The following is a 23,544-nucleotide window of genomic DNA, read 5'->3' on the forward strand; positions in this document are numbered from 1 at the left end:
TTATTTTTTATTTTTGCTTCTTTCAAATCATGGTAGTGCACTCATTTTAGCTTTTTCTATCTTAAGCAAAATTTCAAATATTCGCTCTTGTTCACATAATTTCTTTTTATATAAAATTAATCCAAGTTGGAATAAAATTATCCCACCCCTAGGGCCAAGATAGATTATATCCAACTCTTTATCCACGGACCTTTACGAGTTTATTCAATCCAAGTGTATTGCCAAATGTTAGATATGATCGATTATATCCTATCCGGCCTTTTGTCCGGGTCACGAGTGCAGTACGATCTCCAGCTGACCCACCCAATTATTTCATAGAGAGATGGGCTAATAGACAACAAATATTGTTACCCAAACCAAAAGTGCTTAAGCTTAAATCCAATTATTGTACTTTCTGGCCCAACCAATAATGAATGCACTCCCTTCTTTAGCAAAAAATGTGAGAAATGTTACTAAACACACTTATGGAACAATAAGTGCTGATGTTTTCAAATACTGAAAAAGAAAATCAAAAGCTGTCTGATTATGCCTGAAAACTAGATAATAAAGATTGAATAGTACGCATTATTAGAAGATTTTGACAATATGGTCGATAATATTGTAATCAAGAAGCATCAATTACAAGAGAAAGAAAGCGCAATACTTTGGCTTGATTATACAAATATTAATATCACGAAAAACCTCAAACTGCACATCCGTGATAAATTTGCCACAAACTAATATTTTGACCTTCAAAAACCCCAAATTAATACATTTGCGATAAATTTTCTCTCTGTTAAATTGAATTAATATCATGAAAAAATAAAAACCGGTACACCTGTGACAAACAGAGGAGAAAACCTCAAACCGATATACCCATCAATTGCCACGTGCTATCCAACTTAGAAATTTGACGGTAAAATTTAACGAAAACTAACATAAGATAAAATTATCATAATTATACTAATATGGGGTTTAATTTGAGATAAATTTATTACGAATGTATCGATTTTGAGTTTTTCGTTATATTAACTCATATATAAAACATGATCCTTGGCTCGAACTCGATTGAGCCCAAATGTCTTCAATGTTCCATAAGGCCACGAACGTGCAACTTCTACCACTCACAAACGAAGGAGGAGATGGCCAATTATCTCCAGCTGAGGCCACACCCAAGTGCTCCCCGCATTTTGGCGGGCGTTCGTTCGCTCCCTCCTTCTTCAGCTCCGCTTCTTCCCACCTGTTGTGCTCTTGATTCGACTCGCAACGCATTCGCCAAGCGCAAGACCGCCTTCAGACCAGCCCGGCGCTTGGTCTTAGGCCTCGGAGCTTCGTTCTGGGCTCAGTCCATGGCCACGTCCGGCGCATTTGGCGGGAAATCATTCCTCGCCTCCGCCAGGCCTTCTTCGAGCGTCGAGCAGGTGACGGCCCTTTTTCTTGCACCGGGGGCTTCTGGCCATCTTCCGGGGTTGTTTCTTGATTTTTCTCTGTTGGGCATTCCGTTTCTTGGATTTTGATCGTGGTTGTTGAGAATTTCTGGAGTTCGTTTCTTTCATTTCTTGATTGGGGTACGTTTTGAAATTCTGGGTTTCTTTAGAATCTGTGGTTTTGGTGGTTACCCTGTGAATAAAGTGATTGCGTTATTGTAGAAGAGTCTATTGAGTAGTTCAATTTGGTGGTGCTCATGAAGCTTGCTTGGAGAACCAGCCTTCTGCATTTAAAGTTGCAGAAATTTCTAAAGATTATATGTGGAGGATGAGGCTGTAAGTAAACTGCGGTCCATATTGTTGAGGGGGAAAAATTATTTTGCTTCACTTAACTTGCTATTCGAGATGGTGACCGCCGGGTGTCTGAATTTTTCTTAGGGCACATATTAATATACTGGCAGTGATCACACAAAATCTCATATGATATCACAGCTGGAGGTCCTAAATTAAAATCTTTTTAAGCTCCATTTACCTCCCCAATTAAATATGTCCATGTTTAGTACTAGGCAAAAAGATTAAACTAAGCGTGAGGGGGAGTGTTAGAATATTTAAATGATAAACCACGTCTTTATCTAATAGCTTAAATTTTTAGAACGGTTGGCAGTGGACCAAAATTCCACGTGCCGCCGCTCATACTCCGGCTTGCACGTGAGAGGGGTTATTGTACCACAGTACTTGACAACAGGTCCTAAATGCTCTGTATATTCATGTGGTCTCTCTCTATCTAACAGACTAAAGCTTTTGGATTGGATTTTCTAACAATCTACAACAACCCAATGAAACCTTTTCTTACACTAGGTTGCTTGTCAATGATTCGCTGTCTTTTTGCTTCTTTTATTTCTTTTCTCTGAACATGATTGGTCTTGATTTAAATGAGGATCCTATAGGTATTGAAGAATGTGGAATGGCCAGAACAATTTCCGTTCAAAGAGGAGGGTTTTCAGCGCTTTGATGAGTAACTTCTTTAACTTGAACTTCTGTTGGAAGTGGATTCTGTTCTAAATCAGCAGACATTTTCTCCTTAATGTGCTTATTGATTTGCATTCATTTCATACTTCAATTTCACTGGATTCATCATGTTCTGAAGCTCTTTTTTATGCTCTCTTCATGTGAACAAGAATTCTCACTAAGGGCGATGGAGATTCTTTTGTTTTTTTAACGCAAAAGTATCCTCACATGATTACACTTTGAATGATAAGACAAGGTTCAAAGTGACTGTCATGCAGCCACACCAGCTTAGAGACATAATAATCACAATGTTATGATTATAACGTGGACTTATTGCTGACTTGAGATGATTCCTGCCGGGTCTTCTATCTTATTAGATCAGCACACTACTAGGTCATAGTTGCACGTGCAATATGTGAAAATGCAAGAATTTTTTTTTTTGTCAATATCCTACTTGTGTAGTTATGGTGCTGGCTTTTATAGCTTTTTGTACTAAGAAAGTTGCGTCTCTTTAGGGCAGATCTTCAGATTCTTCATTCTATGAGGCGCCTCGTTTTGTGACACATATAGATGATCCAGCCATTGCTGCACTTACTAAGTTTTACTCAAGGGTCTTACCACCTAGCAACAGTCCTGGAGTCAGCATCCTCGATATGTGTAGCAGTTGGGTAAGACATTCTATTTCAAAACCAGCCTCTCAATACATTCTTATTTCTAACCTGACAATCCTTTATCTGCTAAATATCTAGATAAGCCATTATCCAGCAGGATACAAGCAAGAGAGGATAGTAGGAATGGGAATGAATGAGGAAGAGCTCAAGCGGAATTCGGTGAGGCTTTATTGTCTAGTCGAACTATTTTGTCTGGATAAAAAAGAGGGATTGTTTTATGTTTTGGATACTATGTTCTAATTGTGTATAAGGAGATCATCTTAAGTCCAGCCACTGGTTCTGTAGGTCCTGACTGAATACATTGTCCAAGACTTGAATGTGAATCCTAAACTTCCATTTGAAGATAATTCCTTCGACGTCATCACCAATGTGGTAAGAAAAATTTCTCCTTCTGGAGGATAATTCAGAGAGCCAGAGATTGCTATTTAATGTCTTTTAGAATTCCACTATGACCTAAGTAAATATTTGGACCAGCTTTTGTTAATTTTCTGCAGCATTGACCCACCATTTGTTAGTCATCCAACTGCAGGGTCTGTATTTGGGTTTATTCCTTCCTTTGTTAGTCGACTTTGCTTGATCATTGGAGTTAACTTAGATAACGAATTACCTCTTCCAGTTCAGAATGACAAATTACCTTTTCTTGGATGTGCTCCTCTTTCATGGTAGTATAAGTTGCATTAAGATGATGGATTTCGAATGGTGAAGCATCTACAAGAAACCTGCGTCCCAGTAACCTTTACCCTGTTGTTAAGCTAACCTAACTTGGTCACTGCACAGGTCAGTGTTGACTATCTGACTAAGCCTCTCGATGTTTTCAAGGAGATGTCTCGGATTCTTAAGCCGGGAGGCCAGGCGATAATGAGGTGATGTATATCTTCACAAAGAGTTAGTTATTCAGGAGCTTCTTCTGATGTTTCGAGTTCCAACTTCCAAGGACACTTTATCATACTCCAGCATTTGCAGGATTTGTTTTCCTTGTTGATCACAATAAGTTCCACGACTACATGATTCCATGATGTTAGAAATCAGCATAATAGCCTATTGTAGTGGTTATAGAATGTGCCAGCACCAATATTTTCCTCCTTTAACCAAAACATGGGAAAAGGCCTTGATAACGTCATGGTTTTAGAATGAACCAGCACCAATATATTCGCCTTTTAAACTGAACTCAAAGGCCTTATTAACCCCATTGTTCTATAAAGATATTCTAACCATTTTTGTCAGTTCCTCCTTGCCTGTGATGAAGCACTTCTGATATCTTTCTCGGTGAAACAGTTTCTCTAACCGTTGCTTTTGGACCAAAGCAATCTCGATATGGACATCAACAGGTGATACAGATCATGTTATGATTGTTGGGTCATACTTCCATTATGCAGGAGGATTCGAGCCTCCTCAGGTAATAGTTGTATTACCTATTAGTATCACTTGCTAATATGTAGCGATACTTATCTCTTGAAAAGCAAAATAATTATCGCGTAAATATAATGAGAGCATGTCATAAGCAAAACCAGCTTCTGATGGCTCTGGCCACTAGCAATGTGGTTCTGGGTAACTATCCTTGTCCTCATATATCGTACACTGTGGATGGAAGATAAATTTTCAGGGACGGTGTCAACGCCGTAACATATGTATACATTTGAGCTTTAAAGAGCAACTGCTTACTCCAGAAACTGGCTTCAATGCACTTGAATCGTGTAGGTGGCATCACGCATGGAAACTACTAATTCTGCCTGTTTCCACCAGCACTTCTTTTAGTGAAAATATCTGTATAAAAGCAGAATGATTTTTTAAGCTGCACCATATGATGCTTGTTAACTGTGGTTCTGTGGCTAGCTATCTTCTGATGCAAAAGTCACGTAGGCTGTCTCCTCCTTTCCACTGCAGCTTTTGCTTCTCAGAGCATTTTCTTTTCCTTGTTGCATGGATCTAACTCTCGAGACACCGCGGTTAGATCTGGTGAGATAGAATGAAGCGAGGGAGTGAATGTACTGAGTATGTTGATTCTTGTGTTTGGATATCACACAGGAATAATAAAGGAATGAAGAGTTTGTGATTCTGAATTGTCGAAACTGTTCTTACATCGTCGAGTTCTTATTTTTATGTATGTTCTGTATTCACGGCTACTGTCCGTGGGGGTTTGATGAGTCAAATTCATGCAACATTTCCATCTACAGGCTGTGGATATTTCTCCAAACCCCGGGCGGACAGATCCGATGTACATCGTGCACTCGAGAAAGGCCTTGACCGCTTGAGATTTGAGAGCGCGGAAGCGTCGCCCTTTCCAAGTAGGGAAAAGAAGTTAAGATGGTCTTCAACCAACATCTTCAGATGCTCCTATGCTATGATAATGGCCGCTCATTGTACTTCAGAACTCTTGTATAACAGTTTGGGAGTGGTGGGTGCACCTAAAATAGGTGATTTTAGGGGCCAATTCACTCTTGGCATTTTTTTTAAAATTAGTGATTATTAACTCTTGTTATTCGAGTTAATGCTATCAGTCAAGAATTTAATCAATTTTTATTATTATATAAAGGCATGAATTGTTTATTTGTAATTCATGTCATATTTAAGAGTGTATTTGCTTTGAACAATAATAGGAAATAAACTACATTCTATCTCCAATTTCAGCTCGCGTATGGGTTTTTCAACGAATTATTGGAAGATTCTTGTTAATTTTCTTGTTAAATAATAATTCTTGTTAGTTTCTTGCTGAACATAGAATAGTGCGCATTATAGGAAGATTCTGACCATATAATTGGTGAGATTTTAATTTTCATTGTATGTTTCATCGCTTAATCAATTAGTAAGTCCTTCCTTACTTACTCCATTAAGCTGTTTTTTACTTGAAATAATCGATTAAATTGTATGTATGTAGAAGTTATCAAAGGCACTTGATTTAACATAAGTGCTGAAAATTAAACTTTCCGGCGTTTAATGGGGTTATTGAAGGCACCCTATCTTCTAGCTCATTAAAATAATGTCGCTGCTCTACTGCATTTAAATTGAATTTCTTTGCAACCTAACACGAGGGCTGGCGATTTATGACATGGACTAACACGATTATATGGCAAGCCCGAAGCTGATACGAATTGACTTGGATTTAACATACATAAATTTTATAGAATAATTGATAAAAATAAAAGTGGTCTTTAATGATACTACTCGACATGGTTAGAGAACCCGATTCTAACAGGTGAATATGAATTGTCAGCCGTAGCATTTACCTAACAAGCAACTCAGCTCTAACTAAAATTGTTTGAAATGACATCAAGAAATAAAATTCAAAACTATTTGTTTAGACTTAACGAAAGGCGAAAGATACTCGTTTGTTTTCCCATCGAAACTTAAATTATTATTTGAATTTCAAATATTATGAAGAATTATACGTGAATATGCACATCAATATCTATACATCGTACCCACCCATGGGTACCTCAGTTGGTTATGGCGTACTTGGGATTGTGTGGTTAGGTGCACTGGTCCCAGGTTCGATTTCCCAGCTGAACACTTGTGATTTAAATGAGGGGCCATGGCGGTGGGTTGCTGTGCTAGTCTCCCCCAAGGAATAGTCGAGGTGCATGCAAACTGGCCCGGACACCTCGGTTACCAAAAATATATATATCTATACATCGTGAAAGTGTATGCTTAAGTTTGGGAGAAGTACCAAAAAATTCTAAACTTATTGCACTTGTACCAATTCAGTCTTAAACCTTTCAATTGTGCCAATTGAGACTTAAAACATTTTGACAATTGGCCGAACAATTTGCCAATGTATTCCATTCGGCAAATTTTAGCCAAAAATCGCTGACATGGACATCGACCGTCCTATGTGGCATGTCCACTGCTAACGTTGATAAATTTTTTAAATTGTCTGAATTTTTTATTACTTTTTTTTAATTTCTTTCCTTTCTTTTTTTTTCTTAACTGTGAGCTGGCAAGGTTGTCAGTTGACCCTGGCTGGTAGGGGTGAGCGATTCCCGGTTCCTTACAGGTTCCGCCTGGAATCTGGAACCTACCCTCGGGTACAGGTTCTTCATTTTTTGAAACTTGGAACCTACCCGTCGAAACGTGGAACCTGGAACCTACCCTATCACAGGTTCCAGGGTCGGTTCTAGGTTCTTTTTTTTTTCTTGTTTCATTTTTAGTTAAACAAAACGAAAGACTAGTTATTGAACAAACCACGAAGATTGTAAACGTGTAAAGAATAAAGAGTGGCCTGTTACATAATGGATTTGTTTATCATTTGCAACTAAGGATGAAAACTCTCATCAAAATCAAGATAGATCTCACAAAAAAAGAACATGACATCATTTGTTGACATATATGTTGAGCAAGATTGAAAATGATGGCCTAAGATAGATGTCATCATCCGCTTTAACATAGAACTCAGCATCAAAAAGTGCATAGGCGGTTTTGAAGAAAGTTAACCTGCAGTTTAAAGCGGATGAGAGAGAGAGAGAGAATGGTGCTCACGTTTTGTAGGGGAGCTTGTTGTACTCCTCTTCTGTATCCAACAGCAAGAAGTCATCATACTGTGCCACTTCCCTTTTCAATTCCATCATCTTCGCCCCATCATTAGTCCTACCAATGATAAATCTAAAAACTAATCCAGTGTCTTCCTCCAAGCTGCAATTTAGTCCATATACTCACAATCAAATCAGATTTTTCACATATACCATAAATGATAAAGCATAAATGAGCCGAGATCAATTACCACAACCACATCTGTAGTAATAACAATTCCTAAATATTCTACATTAAAGCCATTGGAGAAAGACCGAACGAGATAAATTCTTGATAGTAGCAAGTTTCCCAGTGACATAAGCTATACTCATGATTTCAAGTTTGCTTGCATTGACCCCAACCGGATCTAAAAAGATCACCCTTTCCCCCATAATCACATCCCAAACCTACCCATAAGAAAATTCTCAACAAAAGAAGCAGACACAACACAAGGGCAAAATCACATAACCCATATTCCCCTCCAATCTCCTCTAGACTAGAAAAGATATCAATTTCTCTACCAAATCCATAAGTAGGGGAGAATTGAGTAGTATTCAGATTTTCCTTGGAAATATTGTTCAGACTAGGGTGGCACAGACAAAGCTATCCTCTAATTAGAAAATACATATGCCCTTTTACCCATTCGGATGAATTGATTTTGTGTGGCAATGTTGAGTTTTTGACTTGTTAGATTGTGAATCACTAGGAAAGAGGCGAATAGAGTCAAAGTTTACACTCTGTTTTTTCACTTGATTAATTTATATAAATCAGAGTTTACACTCTATTTTTCCCACTTCTTTGGTCCCATTCACTTAAAACCAAAGCCAACTCCTGCAGGCTGCGGCTATAAGTCAAAAAGTAAGGAAAAATAGATACAAATGCTTTATCCATACTAATACCAATTCGGAAAAATTAGTTCAAAGCAAAGAGATCTAGCCATGGCTATATCTATACCCATTCAGATGCCCTTTTGCCCCAAACGAAAAATCAACTCAGCCATTACAACAATTTTAGCAAACAAACAAGCAGGAACAAAACTCCAACTTCAAAGTGCTCTAACAATCGCACGAGCCACATTGACAGAAACCCTAGAGTCGTCAACAACGCAACACCAAATCGGCCACTGCCGTCACCACATTTGCAAAAATGAACCAGAAGGAGACGAAGAAGAAATTTGGTTACCTGATTCTTGAAGGTAGCAAAAGACGAGGTAAGCGAAGTGATGGAAGGGGCTCAGCGTCGCAATGGCGAAAGGGGTTCAGCGTCGCGGCAGAACGCGGAAGGCTCAGTGTCGTGATGGAACGCGGAAGGCTCAGTGTCGCGACGGAAGGGGCTCAGCGTCGCGGCGGTGGAAGAGGCTCAGCGTCGCGGTGGAACGCAGAAGGTTCAGTGTGACGCCGTCGATGAGAGTTTGAGAGCTGAGACTGAGAGTGAAAAGTGAAAAGAAAATTAGGGATTTTACAATTATGGTACCCGGTTCCGGTTCCGGTTCGGTTCCTATAGGAACCGGGAACCGGCGGTTCCTTAAAAAATAGAACCGGGAACCGGAACCTCCCTCCTTAGAACTGGGAACCGAACCGGACCCGTCGGTTCGGTTCTACCCTGAAACCGTGCTCACCCCTACTGGCTAGCTACAGGCAAGGTCTAGGCGAGGGCCTCCACCCCTCCCAGCCACAAGCAAGGGCCTTTGCGCCCTCGCCAAGATCCAAGAGAGGGTGGTGACATTCTTGCCTAGATATGGGTGAGAGCCCAACGCCCTCGCCTGGATCTTGGCTAGGGCGCGAAGGCCCTCACCGACCAATAGGGGTGAGGGCTCAACATCCTCACCTATGGCAGGCAATGGTTAGCTAGTGATGTGTAAAAAAAACAAAGAAAGAAAAGACAAGAAAAAAGTTAAAATTTGTCCACGTTAGCATTGGTCATGCTATGTAGGACAATCAACATCTATGTCAGCAATTTCTAACCAAAATTACCTGAATGGACTACATTCCGTTCCAAAATTGGGGAATTTGTGTAATAAATTACATAGTTGCCAATTTCCACCTTTCCCACCACATTCTTCTTCATTTTTTTCATCCTCATCCTCTGTGTCTAGTCCTAAAAAGATTCATTTTATTGAAAATTCAAAGAATTAAAAAAATAAAAATAATTTACTAATCGCAGGTTGGCCGCCTTGTCGGAAACCAAGGGCTCGTTGGAAACTAAGGGTATAAGCTTAGTCTGCTAAAAGGACTGAGCTTAAACCTTAATATGGAGGGTTTAAGGTATTTGATCATTAACTTAAGGATTAAGCAAAGCATAAGAAAAATAATTATGAATTTCTAATGATCGTTAGAAATCCAATCATTGGAAGCCATTTTGAGAGCGAACATAAGAGAGAGCAAGTGTTCTTTGTTTAAAGCGCTCCACTTTATAATCTCAATTTTGAATTACCAATACGCAAGATTTCTAAATATCAAGTTATTAGTGGAGGTAGTAATTAGTGAAACTCTGATCCTTTCGCCTGAATTAGAGCATAACCAACAAAATATATATTTCCAACAAAATACATATGTGACAGATCTCCAAAGACACTGGAGAAATAAGTCATTATGAGAGAAGTGAATATTAGTACGAAAAAGAAATGTAGATGATGCAAAAAGAATCACTCGACTAGGGAACTCCCAAACCTGACCGAACGGCCAAGCAAGGCCAGTGCAATGCTCATGCAGTGCTGGAGCCTACACGTGCTGCTTACTACTTAGCATTCTAACTTCTCAACAATTAAATCATGCAAATGGGATTTGTCTCAACCTGGGACTCGTTGTGATTGTTGGTATTGGCCTAAGATTCGGATATGAAGTATTCTCAAAAGATGTCAATGTTCAGCATCTCATTTTTGTGGGCATTTGAGTATGATCTCTCAAGTATCTCAATATCTTACTATAAAAGTTTTCTCGCATAAATTGAGTAAATCATCTTTATGTTCATAACAGTTTGTTGCAGCTACACAACACATTAATTCCTTGGCTTTTGTCTTCATTGGCATCAATTTTGGAGCATCATATTTTACCTACTTTGCAAATTTCATGACAAGCCTCTAAATCTTTGCTACTAAGACCTATTTATATCCGGCTCCATTAACTTCCAAATATGTTGACTCTTCTCTAATAATTTTTTATTTGCAGGTTTTGGTCTCCATTATTAGCATTGCTTCGTTATTCCTTTTCTCTAAGAGTAACGATTGTGTTGTAAATGAGCCATTGTGAGACAAGGGAAGATGAGTATGATGAAGAAATATAGTTGATTCAAAAGGAACCGCTCGAAGAGGGAACCTCTCGGACTAGACCAAATAGGCGTGCAGGGCCGTGACTTCCAAATATGTTTGACTCTTCTCTAATAAGTTTCTATATGCAGGCTTTAGTCTCCATTATTAGCTTTGCTTCGTTATTCCTTCTCTCTAAGAGTGATGGCATAGGAGAAATGAGCTATTATGGGAGAAGGGAAGATGAGTATGAGGAAAAAATGTAGATAATACAAAAGAAACTGCTCAAACAAGGATCCTCTCGGAATAGACCGAACGGCTGTGCAGGGCCCATGCAGTGTCCGTGTAGTGCTGGAGCCCACATGTGTTGCTTACTACTTAGCATCCTTATTTATCAACAATTAAATCATGCAGATGGGATTTGTCTTGACCTAGGGCTCGTTATGATTGTTGGTATTGGCATGAGATTCGGATATGGAGTATTCTCAAACGATGTCAATGTTCAACGTCTCATTTTTGTGGGCATTTCAGTATGTTCTCTCAAGTAGTTCAATGTCATAAATTAAAAGTTTTCTTGCATAAATTGAGTAAATCATCTTTATGTGCATAACAGTTTATTGCAACTACACAACCCATCAATTCCTTGGCTTTTGTCTTCGATGACATCAATTTTGGAGCATCAGATTTTGCCTACTATGTATATTACATGGCAAGCCCCTAAATCTTTGCTACCAAGACATATTTATATCCAGCTCCCGTGACTTCCAAAAATATTGACTCTTCTTTAATAAGTTTTATATCTGCAGGTTTGGTCTACATTATTAATTTCTTATCTCTAAGAGTGACGGTTTTATTAGAAATAAGTCATTATAAGACAATGGAAGAAGAGTATGAGGAAGAAATGTAGATGATGCAAAAGGAACTGCTTGAACAGAGAACCTCCCGGACCAAACCGATTAGCTGTGCAGGGCCGTAACTTCTAAATATGTCGACTCTTCTCTAATAAGTTTCTACATGCAGGTTTTGATCTCCATTATTAGCATTACTTCGTTATTCCTTCTCTTTAAGAGTGATGGCACTAGTGAAATGAGCCATTATGATAGAATGGAAAATGAGTATAAGGAAAAAATGTAGATGATGCAAAAGGAATTGCTCGAACAAGGAACCTTCCAGACTAAACCGAAGACTTTGCAGGGTCCGTGCAGTGCTCATGCAATGCCTATGCAGTGCTGGAGCCTACACATGCTGCTTACTACTTAGCATTCTAACTTATCAACAATTAAATCATATAGATGGGATTTGTCTTGACGTGGGGCTTATTGTGATTGTTGGTATTGTCATAAGATTTGGGTATGGAGTATTCTCAAAATATGTCAATGTTCAGCATCTCATTTTTGTGGGCATTTCAGTATGTTCTCTCAAGTAGCTCATTGTCTTCAGGTAAAAGTTTTCTTGCATAAATTGAGAAAATCATCTTTATGTACATAACAGGTTGTTGCGTTTACACAACCCATCAATTCCTTGGCTTTTGTCTTCGATAGCATCAATTTTGGAGTATTGAATTTTGCCTACTTTGCACATTCCATGGCAAGCCCCTAAATCTCTTATACCAAAACTTAATTATATCCAGCTCTTGTGACTTCCAAATATGTTGACTCTTTTAATGAGTTTCTACATGCAAGTTTTGGTCTGCATTATCAACGTTGTTTCATTATTCCTTCTCTCTAAGAGTGACGGTTCCGTTGTAAATGAGTCATCATGAGACAAAAAAAGATGAGTATGAAGAAGAAATGTAGATGATGCAAAAGGAACTGCTCGAATAGGGAACCTCCTGGACCAGACCGAACGGCCGTGCAAGGCCAAGACTTCCAAATATTTTGACTCTTCTCTAATAGGTTTCTATATGCATGTTACATTGCTTCGTTATTCCTTCTCTCTAAGAGTTACGGCAATGGAAAAATAAGCTATTATGAGAGAATGTTAGATAAGCATGAGGGAGAAATATAGATGATGTAAAAGGAACCGCTCAAAAGAGAACTCCCAAACTAGACTGAACGGTTGTGCAGGGCCCGTGCAGTGCTCGTGCCAGGCCTATACAATGCCCGTGCAGTGCTAGAGCCCACACATGTTAACTTCTCAACAATTAAATCAGGCATATGGGATTTGTCTTGACTTGGGGCTTGTTGTGATTATTGGTATTGGCTTAAGATTTGAATATGGAGTATTCTCAAAAGATGTCAATGTTAAGCATCTCATTTTGTGGGCATTTCAGTACGTTCTCTCAAGTAGCTCAATGTCTTACGGTAAAAGTTTTCTTGCATTAATTGAGCAAATCATCTTTATGTGCATAACAGTTTGTTACAGCTACACAATCCATCAATTCATTGGCTTTTGTCATCAATGGCATCAATTTTGGAGCATCGGATTTTGCCTGCTCTACATATTTCATGGCAAGCCCCTAAATCTCTACTACCAAAACCTATTTATGTCCAATTCCCGTAACTTCTAAATATGTTGACTCTTCTCTAATAAGTTTAGGTTTTGGTCTACATTATTAACATTGTTTTGTTATTCCTTCTCTTCAAGAGTGACGGTTCTGTTGGAAATGAGTCATTATGAGATAAGAGAAGATGATTATGAGGAAGAAATGTAAACTATGTAAAAAGAACTACACGAGCCGGGAACCTCCTGGACTAGACCGAATGGCCAGGGCCATGACTTCTGAATATGTTGACTCTTCTCTAATAAGTTTTTATATGCAGGTTTTGGTCTCCATTATTAGCATTGCTTCGTTATTCCTTCTCTCTAAGAGTCATGGCACTAGAGAATTGAGCCATTATGAGAGTAGGGAAGATGAGTATGATGAAGAAATGTAAATAATGCAAAAGGAACCACTCGAATAGGGAACTCCCGTACTAGACCGAACGGCCGTGCAGTGCCCGTGCAAGGCTTGTGCAATGCCTATGCAGTGTTGGAGCCCACACGTGTTGCTTACTACTTAGCATTCTCATTTCTCAACAATTAAATCATGCAGATGGGATTTGTCTCGATCTAGGGCTCGTTGTGATTGTTAGTATTGGCCTGCAATTTGGATATGAAGTATTCTCAAACGATGTCAATTTTCAGCATCTCATTTTTGTGGGCATTTTAGTATGTTCTCAAGTAGCTCAATGTCTTACGGTAAAAGTTTTCTTGCATAAATTGAGTAAATCATCTGTTGACACCTAAATTTTAACTAGTCATTTATGAACAATTGCATAGAAAATTAGGGATTAACGCCTAAATAAAAAATATAATTAGATGGCACAGCACATAGTTTTTAGGAGCATTTATCATATAGCTTGATTGCATAGTGATTGGGCTAGCGTCAGATGGGTCTAATTGGATGGATCGGATATTCTGAGCTTATTGGACTGCTGCAAGTATAGTTTTGAGCTCAATTAGTTTGTTTGGGTCCATGAAATAGAATTAATTGAGCCCATGATCGGAAAATATATTGCGCTCAATTCAGAAATTAATGTTACTAAAATTCTGGTCAATTAGCATAATATTTCGAAATGGGCATGATCTTTCGAACACTCGTGGCACTCGATTCTCTCGGTTAGGGGGAAGAAAAGAAGCAAAAAAAGAAAAGGGAGGAGGATCAGTGAATTTGATTTCCTTTGTATCTCCGTGCAAAAGGGAAACAATATAAAAAATACAAGAGAGGAAAGTGGAATCCGGTCAATATAGGGGCGTATATTCTGATCAATATCTTGCATCTATGGGCGTGAACAAAAAGGCCAAAATAATGAAAAGAGCCAGAATATAATATATTCTAAATATGAGGGAATTTGATTTATTCTCTTTCCTTGAAAGCCTAAGTCTTCCCCGCTTATAAAAGGGACCCAAAAGCGACAGAGAAGGGGGTTCGGAGAATTTCCAGAAGACATTTTTGAGAGCACAAGAGAAATAGCGAGAGCGAGAGAGAGGAACGGGGGAGAGAGAGGGCGCATCCGTGCTGCCTCACCGCCGCGCCTCCACCGACGTCGCACCCGCTCACGGCCAGACCTGTGGCCGTGTGTCACTGCTGCCCCGAAGACACCATCCCTGCCACTGCATCTGGTGGTCCGAGCTGCTGCTTCCTCCTGCCGGCGCTGACGACGACGCCGCCTGCCGCTGCCGCTCCACTGTGCCGTCCAGTCGCTGTTCCCCTCACGGCCAGACGGGTGGCCTTGAGGATGCCGCCGCTGCTCCTACCGCCGCACCAACGCCGGCCCCTCTCTCACGGCCAGATTTGTGGCCGTGCGCTTCAGCTCTTCACCATCGTAATTCCAGACGACCAGCGACGCTTCCCGAGAAGTTTTGCGATCACTGTCCATCTTCAACGAGACCCTGCGGCGAGCGTTCCTTGGAGTGCCTCAGCTTGCAAGAACCAACTTTTGGCTGCTAATACAGAAGAGGGGCAGATCTTTGGTTAAACGCTAAAGTCCAAGGGGTGGTGGATTGGTAGTGGCTCGGTCAAACGAGGAGATAGATCTTGAGTGCAGTAGCCATACCAACGTCGTGAACACCGAGTCGCCCTGTAGCACGTTCCAACTGAGTGGCCAAGTCCACGAGCCGTCCCTTGGTCGAAATTCCCTGTCGGTCACTGTCCGTGAGTCCGGAGCCCGGCTGAATTACTCCTGCGCCGCTGCCGGCCCACTCACCGTCGGCCATTTCAATCCGTAATCCCGATTCGCCGCGAATTCGAATTTGGGAATCATCCGCCAATTAGGTAAGATTATCCTAATATTTCTTTTAAATATTTAATTTTCCAGTTTTTTGGATAATTTAGATATTTCGTAAATATTTGGTGGATAGCTAGATATCTTAGGATAATTTTGTGGTATCCGCAATATTCGAAAACACCCAAAATTAGGAATCATTCCTAATTTGGCAACGTATCTGGACGACTATCCGACCTTATCCCTAAGGTACGATACGCGGCGATACGGAAAATCTTTATCTTGTCCATAATCGCTTGAATATAATAATAGATTTTATTTGCTTTCCAAATTTGAACAATCAACTTTCTGTCGATATTGATAACCCTATAGATATGACCGTTAGTTTGATTTCTTTGCCTTATCTGAATTTGAAGAATCTTGCGGATTGCGTGGATTGTTTGAATTGTTTGAATGTGGTTGTTATCATTGTTTGATTGTTTTCCTTTTAAATAAAGAAAATCCAAAAATTTGTTAGTTAGATTTAAACTAGAAATTTTGCATGCTTAAGGAATCCTTAATATATCTAAAAGAATAAGATAATTATTTGATTTAAATTGGGATCTAGGGTAGCATATTTCCTAGTTTAAATTAGAGATTATTTTAATCTTAATGGATTATTTAGGATATTCAATAATTTCGAATTTTAATAAAAATCCCAAAAAAGAATCACTTTAGGATAGATCAAATCATTTTCTCTAGGATAGATTGCATGTTGATTTGAGTATTTTTAATTCCGAATTTCATTGAAAAAAATACCAAAAATAAATCATTTGTCCGTCATTAGAATTAGGTCACGTCGTCGCATGACATATAGTTCGCATGCTAGGTAGCATTAATTGCATGTCATTTTTTTTTTTTGCACGTCATTGCATATAGGTTAGTTTGCATTTTAATAAAGCGCAAACCCTAAAGAACACCTTGAGTGCCTTGCTTTGTAATTAGAAATCATATTTAGGATTGTCTATGTGATTTTCTACTAACAATGCAGATGTTTGCGTTGCTTTAAGGTACGCCACTAACAATGCAGATGTTTGCGTTGCTTTAAGGTACGCCATTCTCCTAATCTTGCAATCTATTTACTGTTTTCTTGGGTGTTAAATTGGTGGTTTGCGCACTCGCATGAACACCTCACATGTTAGTGATTAGGTAATAAAATGGATCCAGACTGCCTGCATAAATATTTTTTTTTAAAAGAAAAGGTACCGAAAGGGCGTTAGACTAGATCTAGCGTAATCAAGTCCCCGAGCTTAGAATATCTGGTTCGTAGGAATAAAACATATCTCCCTATGTTTTATTTAGGTTTCTAATCGACCTACCACAAATAGATTAGTGGCGACTCCAAGCATGAAAACTTTTGCATGTTAAAAACTTAAACCCTAAGTCGCGAATTGGTAGGGCTTGGGAGGGCCCGAGTTAGGCTTAGTCTTAATAATCCATTAGCCTGAGAAATTTAGGTCGCGACATCATCTTTATGTGCATAACAGTTTGTTACAACTACACAACTTATCATGCTTAGAATATCTTGTTCGTAAGAATAAAACATATCTCCCTATGTTTTATTTAGGTTTCTAATCGACCTACCACAAATAGATTAGTGGCGACTCCAAGCATGATGTTAAAAACTTAAACCCTAAGTCGCGAATTGGAAGGGCTTGGGAGGGCTCGAGTTAGGCTTAGTTTTAATAATCCATTAGCCTGAGAAATTTAGGTCGCGACATCATCTTTATGTGCATAACAGTTTGTTACAACTACACAACTTATCAATTCATTGGCTTTTGTCTTCCATGGCATCAATTTTGGAGCATAGAATTTTGCCTCCTCTTCATATTCCATAGTAAACCCCTAAATCTAATCTACCAAGGCCTATTTATATCCAGCTCTCGTAACTTCCGGATATGTTAACTTTTCTCTAATAAGTTTCTATATGCAGGTTTTGGTCTCCATTACTAGCATTGCTTCGTCCTTAAAAGTGATGGTTTTTTTGGAAAATGAGTTATTATGAGAGAAGGGAAGATGAGTATGAGGAAGAAATGCAGATGATGTAAAAGGAATCGCTCAAATAGGGAACCTCTTGGACCAGACCAAACGGTCGTGCATGCCCATGTCTTCCAAATATGTTGACTCTTCTATAATAAGTTTCTATATGCAGATTTTGGTCTCCGTTATTAACATTGATTCGTTATTCTTTCTCCCTAAGAGTGACATTGGAATATGGGTCACTCAAGAAGTAAAGCCGACTTTGATTCAGCTTTCTCTGCATGACGCCTCTGAATTGTGATTGGTAATTCCATTTTGGCACTATCATTAAGGGTTTTACTATACATTCATTAAAGTTGTCCTATGAATGTATGGTGGTCCAACCAAGAACAGTTTCTTCGGATGGAATGCAATTTAATTGTTTTTAACCCTCTTTATTATGCTTGTCGAGGTATACAGCTTAGATAGTCAACTAAGTTGTAGCAAGAATTTCCAAGTGATTTAGCTGTTGACTTGTGTTGTGAAAACAATGTATGTGGGGCAAGCAAATCGAATAGGAAAATGATAATATGGTAGGACCTAAGCAAATTCTTAAAAGGCTTAAGGGAGAAGACATAGGAGGAAGAATCCTCGAAGGGTGGGACTCCCCAATGTCACCTCCCGTATTCCCTCTCTCTCGGGAAGACAAAGAAAGAAAGGGGAATAGGGGACCTCACGTGGTGAAAGTAGACAGCTTTGGCTGGCTACTGCTGGGTAAGCAGAATGGTTACTCTCCTCTATCATAGGTTTTATCAAGTTTGTCTGGTTTATAAAATCCATTCTCACAAGGTGGATCCTTTAAATTAAAAATAAGAAATTAGAAAAGATACTTACTAGAAACATTATTAATATAAAATATCTTTAGAAAAAACATTAGTGCTTAGGTTAAGAGGTAACCTCGTCACAGAAGAAGAATCAAAATTTTCACAGACGGCCTGCCCATTTGATATATAGAGACGGCAAGCTCCACAGATGCATTTTTTATGCCCGCACACCAATTTTTATTGGAAATTGGCCTAATGGATTATATTAATCCACTTTCATGTTAACGATTTTCAACCAATAAAGGTGAATATTTTGCCAGAAAATTATTTGGGTTTGTAACAGGGAAGCATCAATTTCAAAAGGAAATTCAATGTATTGAGTGATTGAAGATGGGCATCGGTGAAGTTTACGCACTTGGGTCGCTCGATCATACAAGACACGATCCTTGGCTCGAACTCGATTGAGCTTCTTCTTTTTCAAAGCTGAGCTCGACTCATCCGAGTGTCTTGTCACCCGATGACCAGCGACAGCGACCCCAATGTCCTTCGATGTTCTGCAAGTCCACGAACGTGACAACTTCTACCGCTCCCAAACAAAAAGGGTATCTCCAGCTTGGGGACTCCACCCCAAGTGCACGCATCTTGGCGGGTGTTTCGTTCACATCCCTCCTTCTTCAGCTCCCCTTTCTTTAAGGCCTGTGCTCTGAATTCGACTCGTGACGCATTCGCTACACGCAAGGCCACCTTCTGAGTTCAGACCAGCTCGGCGCTTTTGGTCTTAGACCTCGGAGCTTCGTCCTGGGCTGAGTCCATGGCCACGTCCGGTGCATTTGGCGGGAAATCCTTCCTTGCCTCCGCCAGGCCTTCTTCGAACGTCGAGCAGGTGACGGCCCTTTTCTTGCACTGGGGCTTCTGGGCATCATGCGGGGGTTGTTTCTTGATTTTTCTCTGTTGGGCATTCTGTTTCTTGGATTATGATCATAATTGTTGCTTTCTTTCATTTCTTGATTGGGGTACGTTTGAGATTCCGGGTTCTCTGCAATTTGTGGTTTTGGTGGTTTCCTTGTGAATGAAGAGATTGCGTTGTTATGGAAGAGTCCATTGAGTAGTTCATTTTGGAGGTGCTCATGAAGCTTGCTTGGACAACCAGCCTTCTGCTCATGGGGCTGTATGTAAATTGCGGTCCATGTTGTTGAGGGGGGGAAAACGATCTTGCTTCGGCTTAACTTGCTATTCGAGATGGTGACCGCCTGGTGTCTGAATTTTTCTTACCACACAAGTTAATATACTCTACAGAGTTGGTAATCTACGTAGTAACATCGAAACCCTTTCTTAAAGTACGCTGCTTGTCAATGATACATTGTCCTTTTGCTTCTTTTATCTATTTTCTCTGATTATGGTTTTATCTTGATTGAAACGAGGATCCTATAGGTATTGAAGACTGTGGAATGGCCAGAACAATTTCCGTTCAAAGAGGAGGATTTCCAGCGAGATGATGTGTAACTCCTTTAACCTGAACTTCTATTGGAAGTGAACTCTGTTTTAAATCAGAAGACATATTTTTCTTAATGCGCTTATTGACTTGCATACATTTCATACTTCAACTTCACTGGAGTCATGATGTTCTGAAGCTGTTTTTTTCATGCTCTCTGAATGTGAACAAGAATTTCACTAGTCGAGATGGAGATTCTTTTGTTTTTAAAACACAGAAATATCCCCGCACAATAATGTCACTTTGAATGATAAGACAAGGTTCAAAGTCACTGTCATGCAGCCACATCATATAGGAGACATAATAGTCATAATGTTATGATTATAACATGGAGTTATTGCTCACTTGAGATGTTTTCCTGCCGGGTCTTCAATCTTATTAGATCAGCTACTAGGTCATAGTTGCATTTGCAATACGTGAAAATGCAAGAATTTTTTTATCAATGTCCTACATGTGGAGCGAAGGGACTGGTTTTTATAGCTTTTTAAACTAAGAAATTTGCATCTCTTTGGGCGTCAGATCTCCAGATTCTTTGTTCTACAAGGCTCCTCGTTTCGTGACACATGTAGATGATCCAGCCATTGCGGCACTTACTAAGTTTTACTCAAGTGTCTTACCTCCTAGCAACGGTCCAGGAGTCAGCGTCCTCGATATTTGTAGCAGTTGGGTAAGACATCTATCGAAATCAGCCTTTTAATACATTCTTATTTCTAACATGACAATTCCTTTATTTGCTAAACATCTAGATAAGCCATTATCCTGAAGGATATAAGCAAGAGAGGATAGTAGGAATGGGAATGAACGAGCAAGAGCTCAAGCGGAATTCGGTGAGGCATTAATGTCCAGTCGAATTATTTTCCCTGGATAAAAAGAGGGCTCGTCTTATGTGTTAGATACTATGTTCTAATTGTGTATAAGGAAACTCCTATTGAGTCCTGCCACTGGTTCTGCAGGTCCTGACTGAGCACTTTGTCCAAGACCTGAATGTGAATCCTACACTTCCATTTGAAGATGATTCCTTCGACGTTATCACAAATGTGGTAAGAAAAGTTTCCTTCGAGCATAATTCAGAGAGCTAGAGCTAGAGATTGCTTTTTAATGTCTTTAGAATTCTACTATGACCTAAGAATATATTTGGACAAGCTTTGTTAATTTTCTGCAGCAGGGACCCACCATTTCTTAGTCAGCCAACTTCAGGCACTGCATTTGGGTTTGTTCTAAGTGGAGTAAATGGACTTTGCCCGATTATGGGAGTTAACTAAAATAAATAATTTTACCTCTTCCAGCTCAAAATGAGAAGTTACCTACTCTTGGATTTGCTCCTCTGTCATGGTATCCAAGTATAGATTGCATTAAGATGATAGAATTGGTAATGGAGAAGTCATCTATGAGAAACCTGCATCCCAGTAACCTTTACCCGGTTGTTAACTGAACCTAACTTGGTCATTTCACAGGTCAGTGTTGACTATCTGACTAAGCCTCTTGATGTTTTCGAGGAGATGTCTCGGATTCTTAAGCCAGGAGGCCAGGCAATAATGAGGTTATGAACATGTTCACAAAGAGTTATTCAGGATCTTCTTTTAATGTTTCAAGGTCCCACTTCCGAGAAAACTCTATTATACTCCAGCATTTGCAGATTTTGCTTTCCATGTTCATCACAATAAGTTCCACAACTACATGATTCCGTGGTGTTAGAAATCAGCATAATAGTCAATTGTAGTGGTTATAGAGTGTGCCAGCACCAATATATTTTTCTTTTAACCTAAACTCAAAGGCCTTGTTAACCTCGTTGTTCTATAAAGATATTCTAACTGTTTTTGTTAGTTCTCAAATTCTCGTGCCTTGCCTGTGATAAAGCATTTCTGATACTTTATTGGTGAAACAGTTTCTCCGACCGTTGCTTTTGGACCAAAGCAATCTCAATATGGACATCGACAGGTGATACAGATCATGTTTTGATTGTTGGGTCATACTTCCATTATGCAGGAGGATTCGAGCCTCCTCAGGTAATATTTATATTACCTATTAGTATCACTTGCTATTATGATAGCGATGCTAATCTCTTGAAAAGTAAAGATACATATCGCTTTAATATTAAGAGAGTATGTCATAAGCAAAACCAGCTTCTGATGGCTCTGGCCGCTTGCAATGCTGGGCTTGGGTAACTATCCGTGTCCTCATATACCATATACTGTGGATGGAAGATGAATTTCAGAGACGGTATCAATGCCATCACATATGTTTGCGTTTGAGCTTTAAAGAGCAATTGCTTATTTGATAAACTGGCTTCAATCCACTTGAATCATGTAGATCGCATCAGACATGGAAACTACTATATCCGCCAGTTTTCACCAGCACTTCTTTTAGTAAAAATATCGGTAGCAGTAAAAATATCAGTAGAAATGGAGAATGAAATTTTAAGCTGCACAATATGATGCTTGGGAACCATGGTTCCATGGCTAGTAACTTCTGATGCAAAATACATATAGGTAATCTCCTCCTTTCTACTGCAGTTCCCAAAATGCCTTTTGCTTCTTCGCGGAGCGGTTACTTTTCCTTACTTTCGCATAGATCTGAATCTTGAGACACTGCTATTACATCTGGTGAGACAGAATGGAGCGAGGGAAAGAATGGACCGCGGATTTCGATTCTTGTGTTTGGATTTCACACAGAAATAACAAAGGAATGAAGAGTTTGTGATTCGGAAATGTCAAAACTGTTTCTAAATCATCGGGTTCTTACTTCCATTTATGTTCTATATTCATGATTATCTGTCTGTGGGGTTTTGATGAGTCTAATTCACGCTACATTTCCATCTACAGTCTGTGGATATTTCTCCAAACCCTGGGCGATCGGATCCAATGTACATCGTGCACTCGAGAAAGGCCTTGACAGCATGAGATACGAAAGCGCGGAAGCATCGCCCTTTCCAAGTAGGGAAAGGAGTTAGGTGGTCTTCAACTAATGAGTCCTCAAATGCCACCTATACCTTAAAAATTTGCCCTCTATGAGGTATGCTGTCATAACATAGCTGCTCATTGTACCTTAAAACTCTATATAGCAGTTTGGGAGTGGCTGGTGCACCTAAAATAGGTGATTTTAGGGGCCAGTTAACTCCTGTTATTTTTACTCTCGATAAGCGATTATATTACCTAAAAGACTCGGATCAACTTTGTACAAAAGCATGCATTGTTTATTTGCAGTTCATGTCTTTAAGAGTGTGTGTGCTCGCTCTGAACATTAATAAGAAATATGTTCCCTTCAGCATCCTAGTCTCCGTCGGGCGAACTCCATTCTATCTCCGATCTCAGCTCGGGTATCTTCTTCTCTATGACGATGAAGCCGCCTTAGACAGGTAAACCTTGACGCAATAAATTATCCCGGTCTTCCTAGGCTCTTTGAAGGACCTCGCCTTCCATCGGCTAAAGGCAAAGAAAAGCTTGCATAATACATATTAGAGACACCCACCACATTGGAGAAATTCCTAGACATAAAAGCGCTTTCCTTCATGGTCGGTGGCTGGTCGGTGCCTTGGATATGGTAAATACATATTAGATAAGACAAAATAGAAAGGACTGCATAAGATGACAACATTATGTACCCTAACGCTTGAACCTAGGCATCACCTATCAAGCCGGTGACAGTCCAATTCAATTCTATCTCCCTCTTTCTCTCTCAGTGCAAAAGAAGTC

The 23,544-nt window shown here is 39.5% G+C and overlaps 2 protein-coding genes across 2 annotated transcripts; both read left to right on the forward strand.

The window, feature by feature from the left end:
- Positions 1 to 1,049: 1,049 nt before the first annotated feature.
- Positions 1,050 to 5,599, forward strand: LOC115671100 (uncharacterized). Its single transcript, XM_030592581.2, has 8 exons — positions 1,050 to 1,400; positions 2,354 to 2,421; positions 2,935 to 3,082; positions 3,164 to 3,244; positions 3,371 to 3,457; positions 3,863 to 3,948; positions 4,361 to 4,481; positions 5,260 to 5,599. Exons 1-8 carry the CDS (start codon positions 1,122 to 1,124, stop codon positions 5,335 to 5,337), a joined length of 948 nt encoding a protein of 315 aa, XP_030448441.1. The 5' UTR covers positions 1,050 to 1,121; the 3' UTR covers positions 5,338 to 5,599.
- Positions 5,600 to 18,757: 13,158 nt separating this feature from the next.
- Positions 18,758 to 23,099, forward strand: LOC115671102 (uncharacterized). The gene is made up of 8 exons (XM_056321093.1): positions 18,758 to 19,243; positions 19,792 to 19,859; positions 20,372 to 20,519; positions 20,599 to 20,679; positions 20,806 to 20,892; positions 21,307 to 21,392; positions 21,738 to 21,858; positions 22,675 to 23,099. The coding sequence occupies exons 1-8, from the start codon at positions 19,172 to 19,174 to the stop codon at positions 22,750 to 22,752; spliced, it is 741 nt and encodes a 246-aa protein (XP_056177068.1). The 5' UTR covers positions 18,758 to 19,171; the 3' UTR covers positions 22,753 to 23,099.
- Positions 23,100 to 23,544: the final 445 nt, after the last annotated feature.

Source organism: Syzygium oleosum, unplaced genomic scaffold, assembly GCF_021117445.2.
Source record: "Syzygium oleosum isolate NSW1041296 unplaced genomic scaffold, Sole_v2.1 Sole_v2.21, whole genome shotgun sequence".
Lineage (NCBI taxonomy): Eukaryota > Viridiplantae > Streptophyta > Magnoliopsida > Myrtales > Myrtaceae > Syzygium > Syzygium oleosum.

Coding starts and splice junctions, on each gene's coding strand:
- LOC115671100 (XM_030592581.2), top strand. CDS start 1,122: ATGGCCAATTATCTCCAGCTGAGGCCACACCCAAGTGCTCCCCGCATT. Junction 1,401..2,353: donor CTTCTTCGAGCGTCGAGCAG/GTGACGGCCCTT, acceptor AGGATCCTATAG/GTATTGAAGAATGTGGAATG. Junction 4,482..5,259: donor GAGGATTCGAGCCTCCTCAG/GTAATAGTTGTA, acceptor TTCCATCTACAG/GCTGTGGATATTTCTCCAAA.
- LOC115671102 (XM_056321093.1), top strand. CDS start 19,172: ATGGCCACGTCCGGTGCATTTGGCGGGAAATCCTTCCTTGCCTCCGCC. Junction 19,244..19,791: donor CTTCTTCGAACGTCGAGCAG/GTGACGGCCCTT, acceptor AGGATCCTATAG/GTATTGAAGACTGTGGAATG. Junction 20,680..20,805: donor AAGAGCTCAAGCGGAATTCG/GTGAGGCATTAA, acceptor CTGGTTCTGCAG/GTCCTGACTGAGCACTTTGT.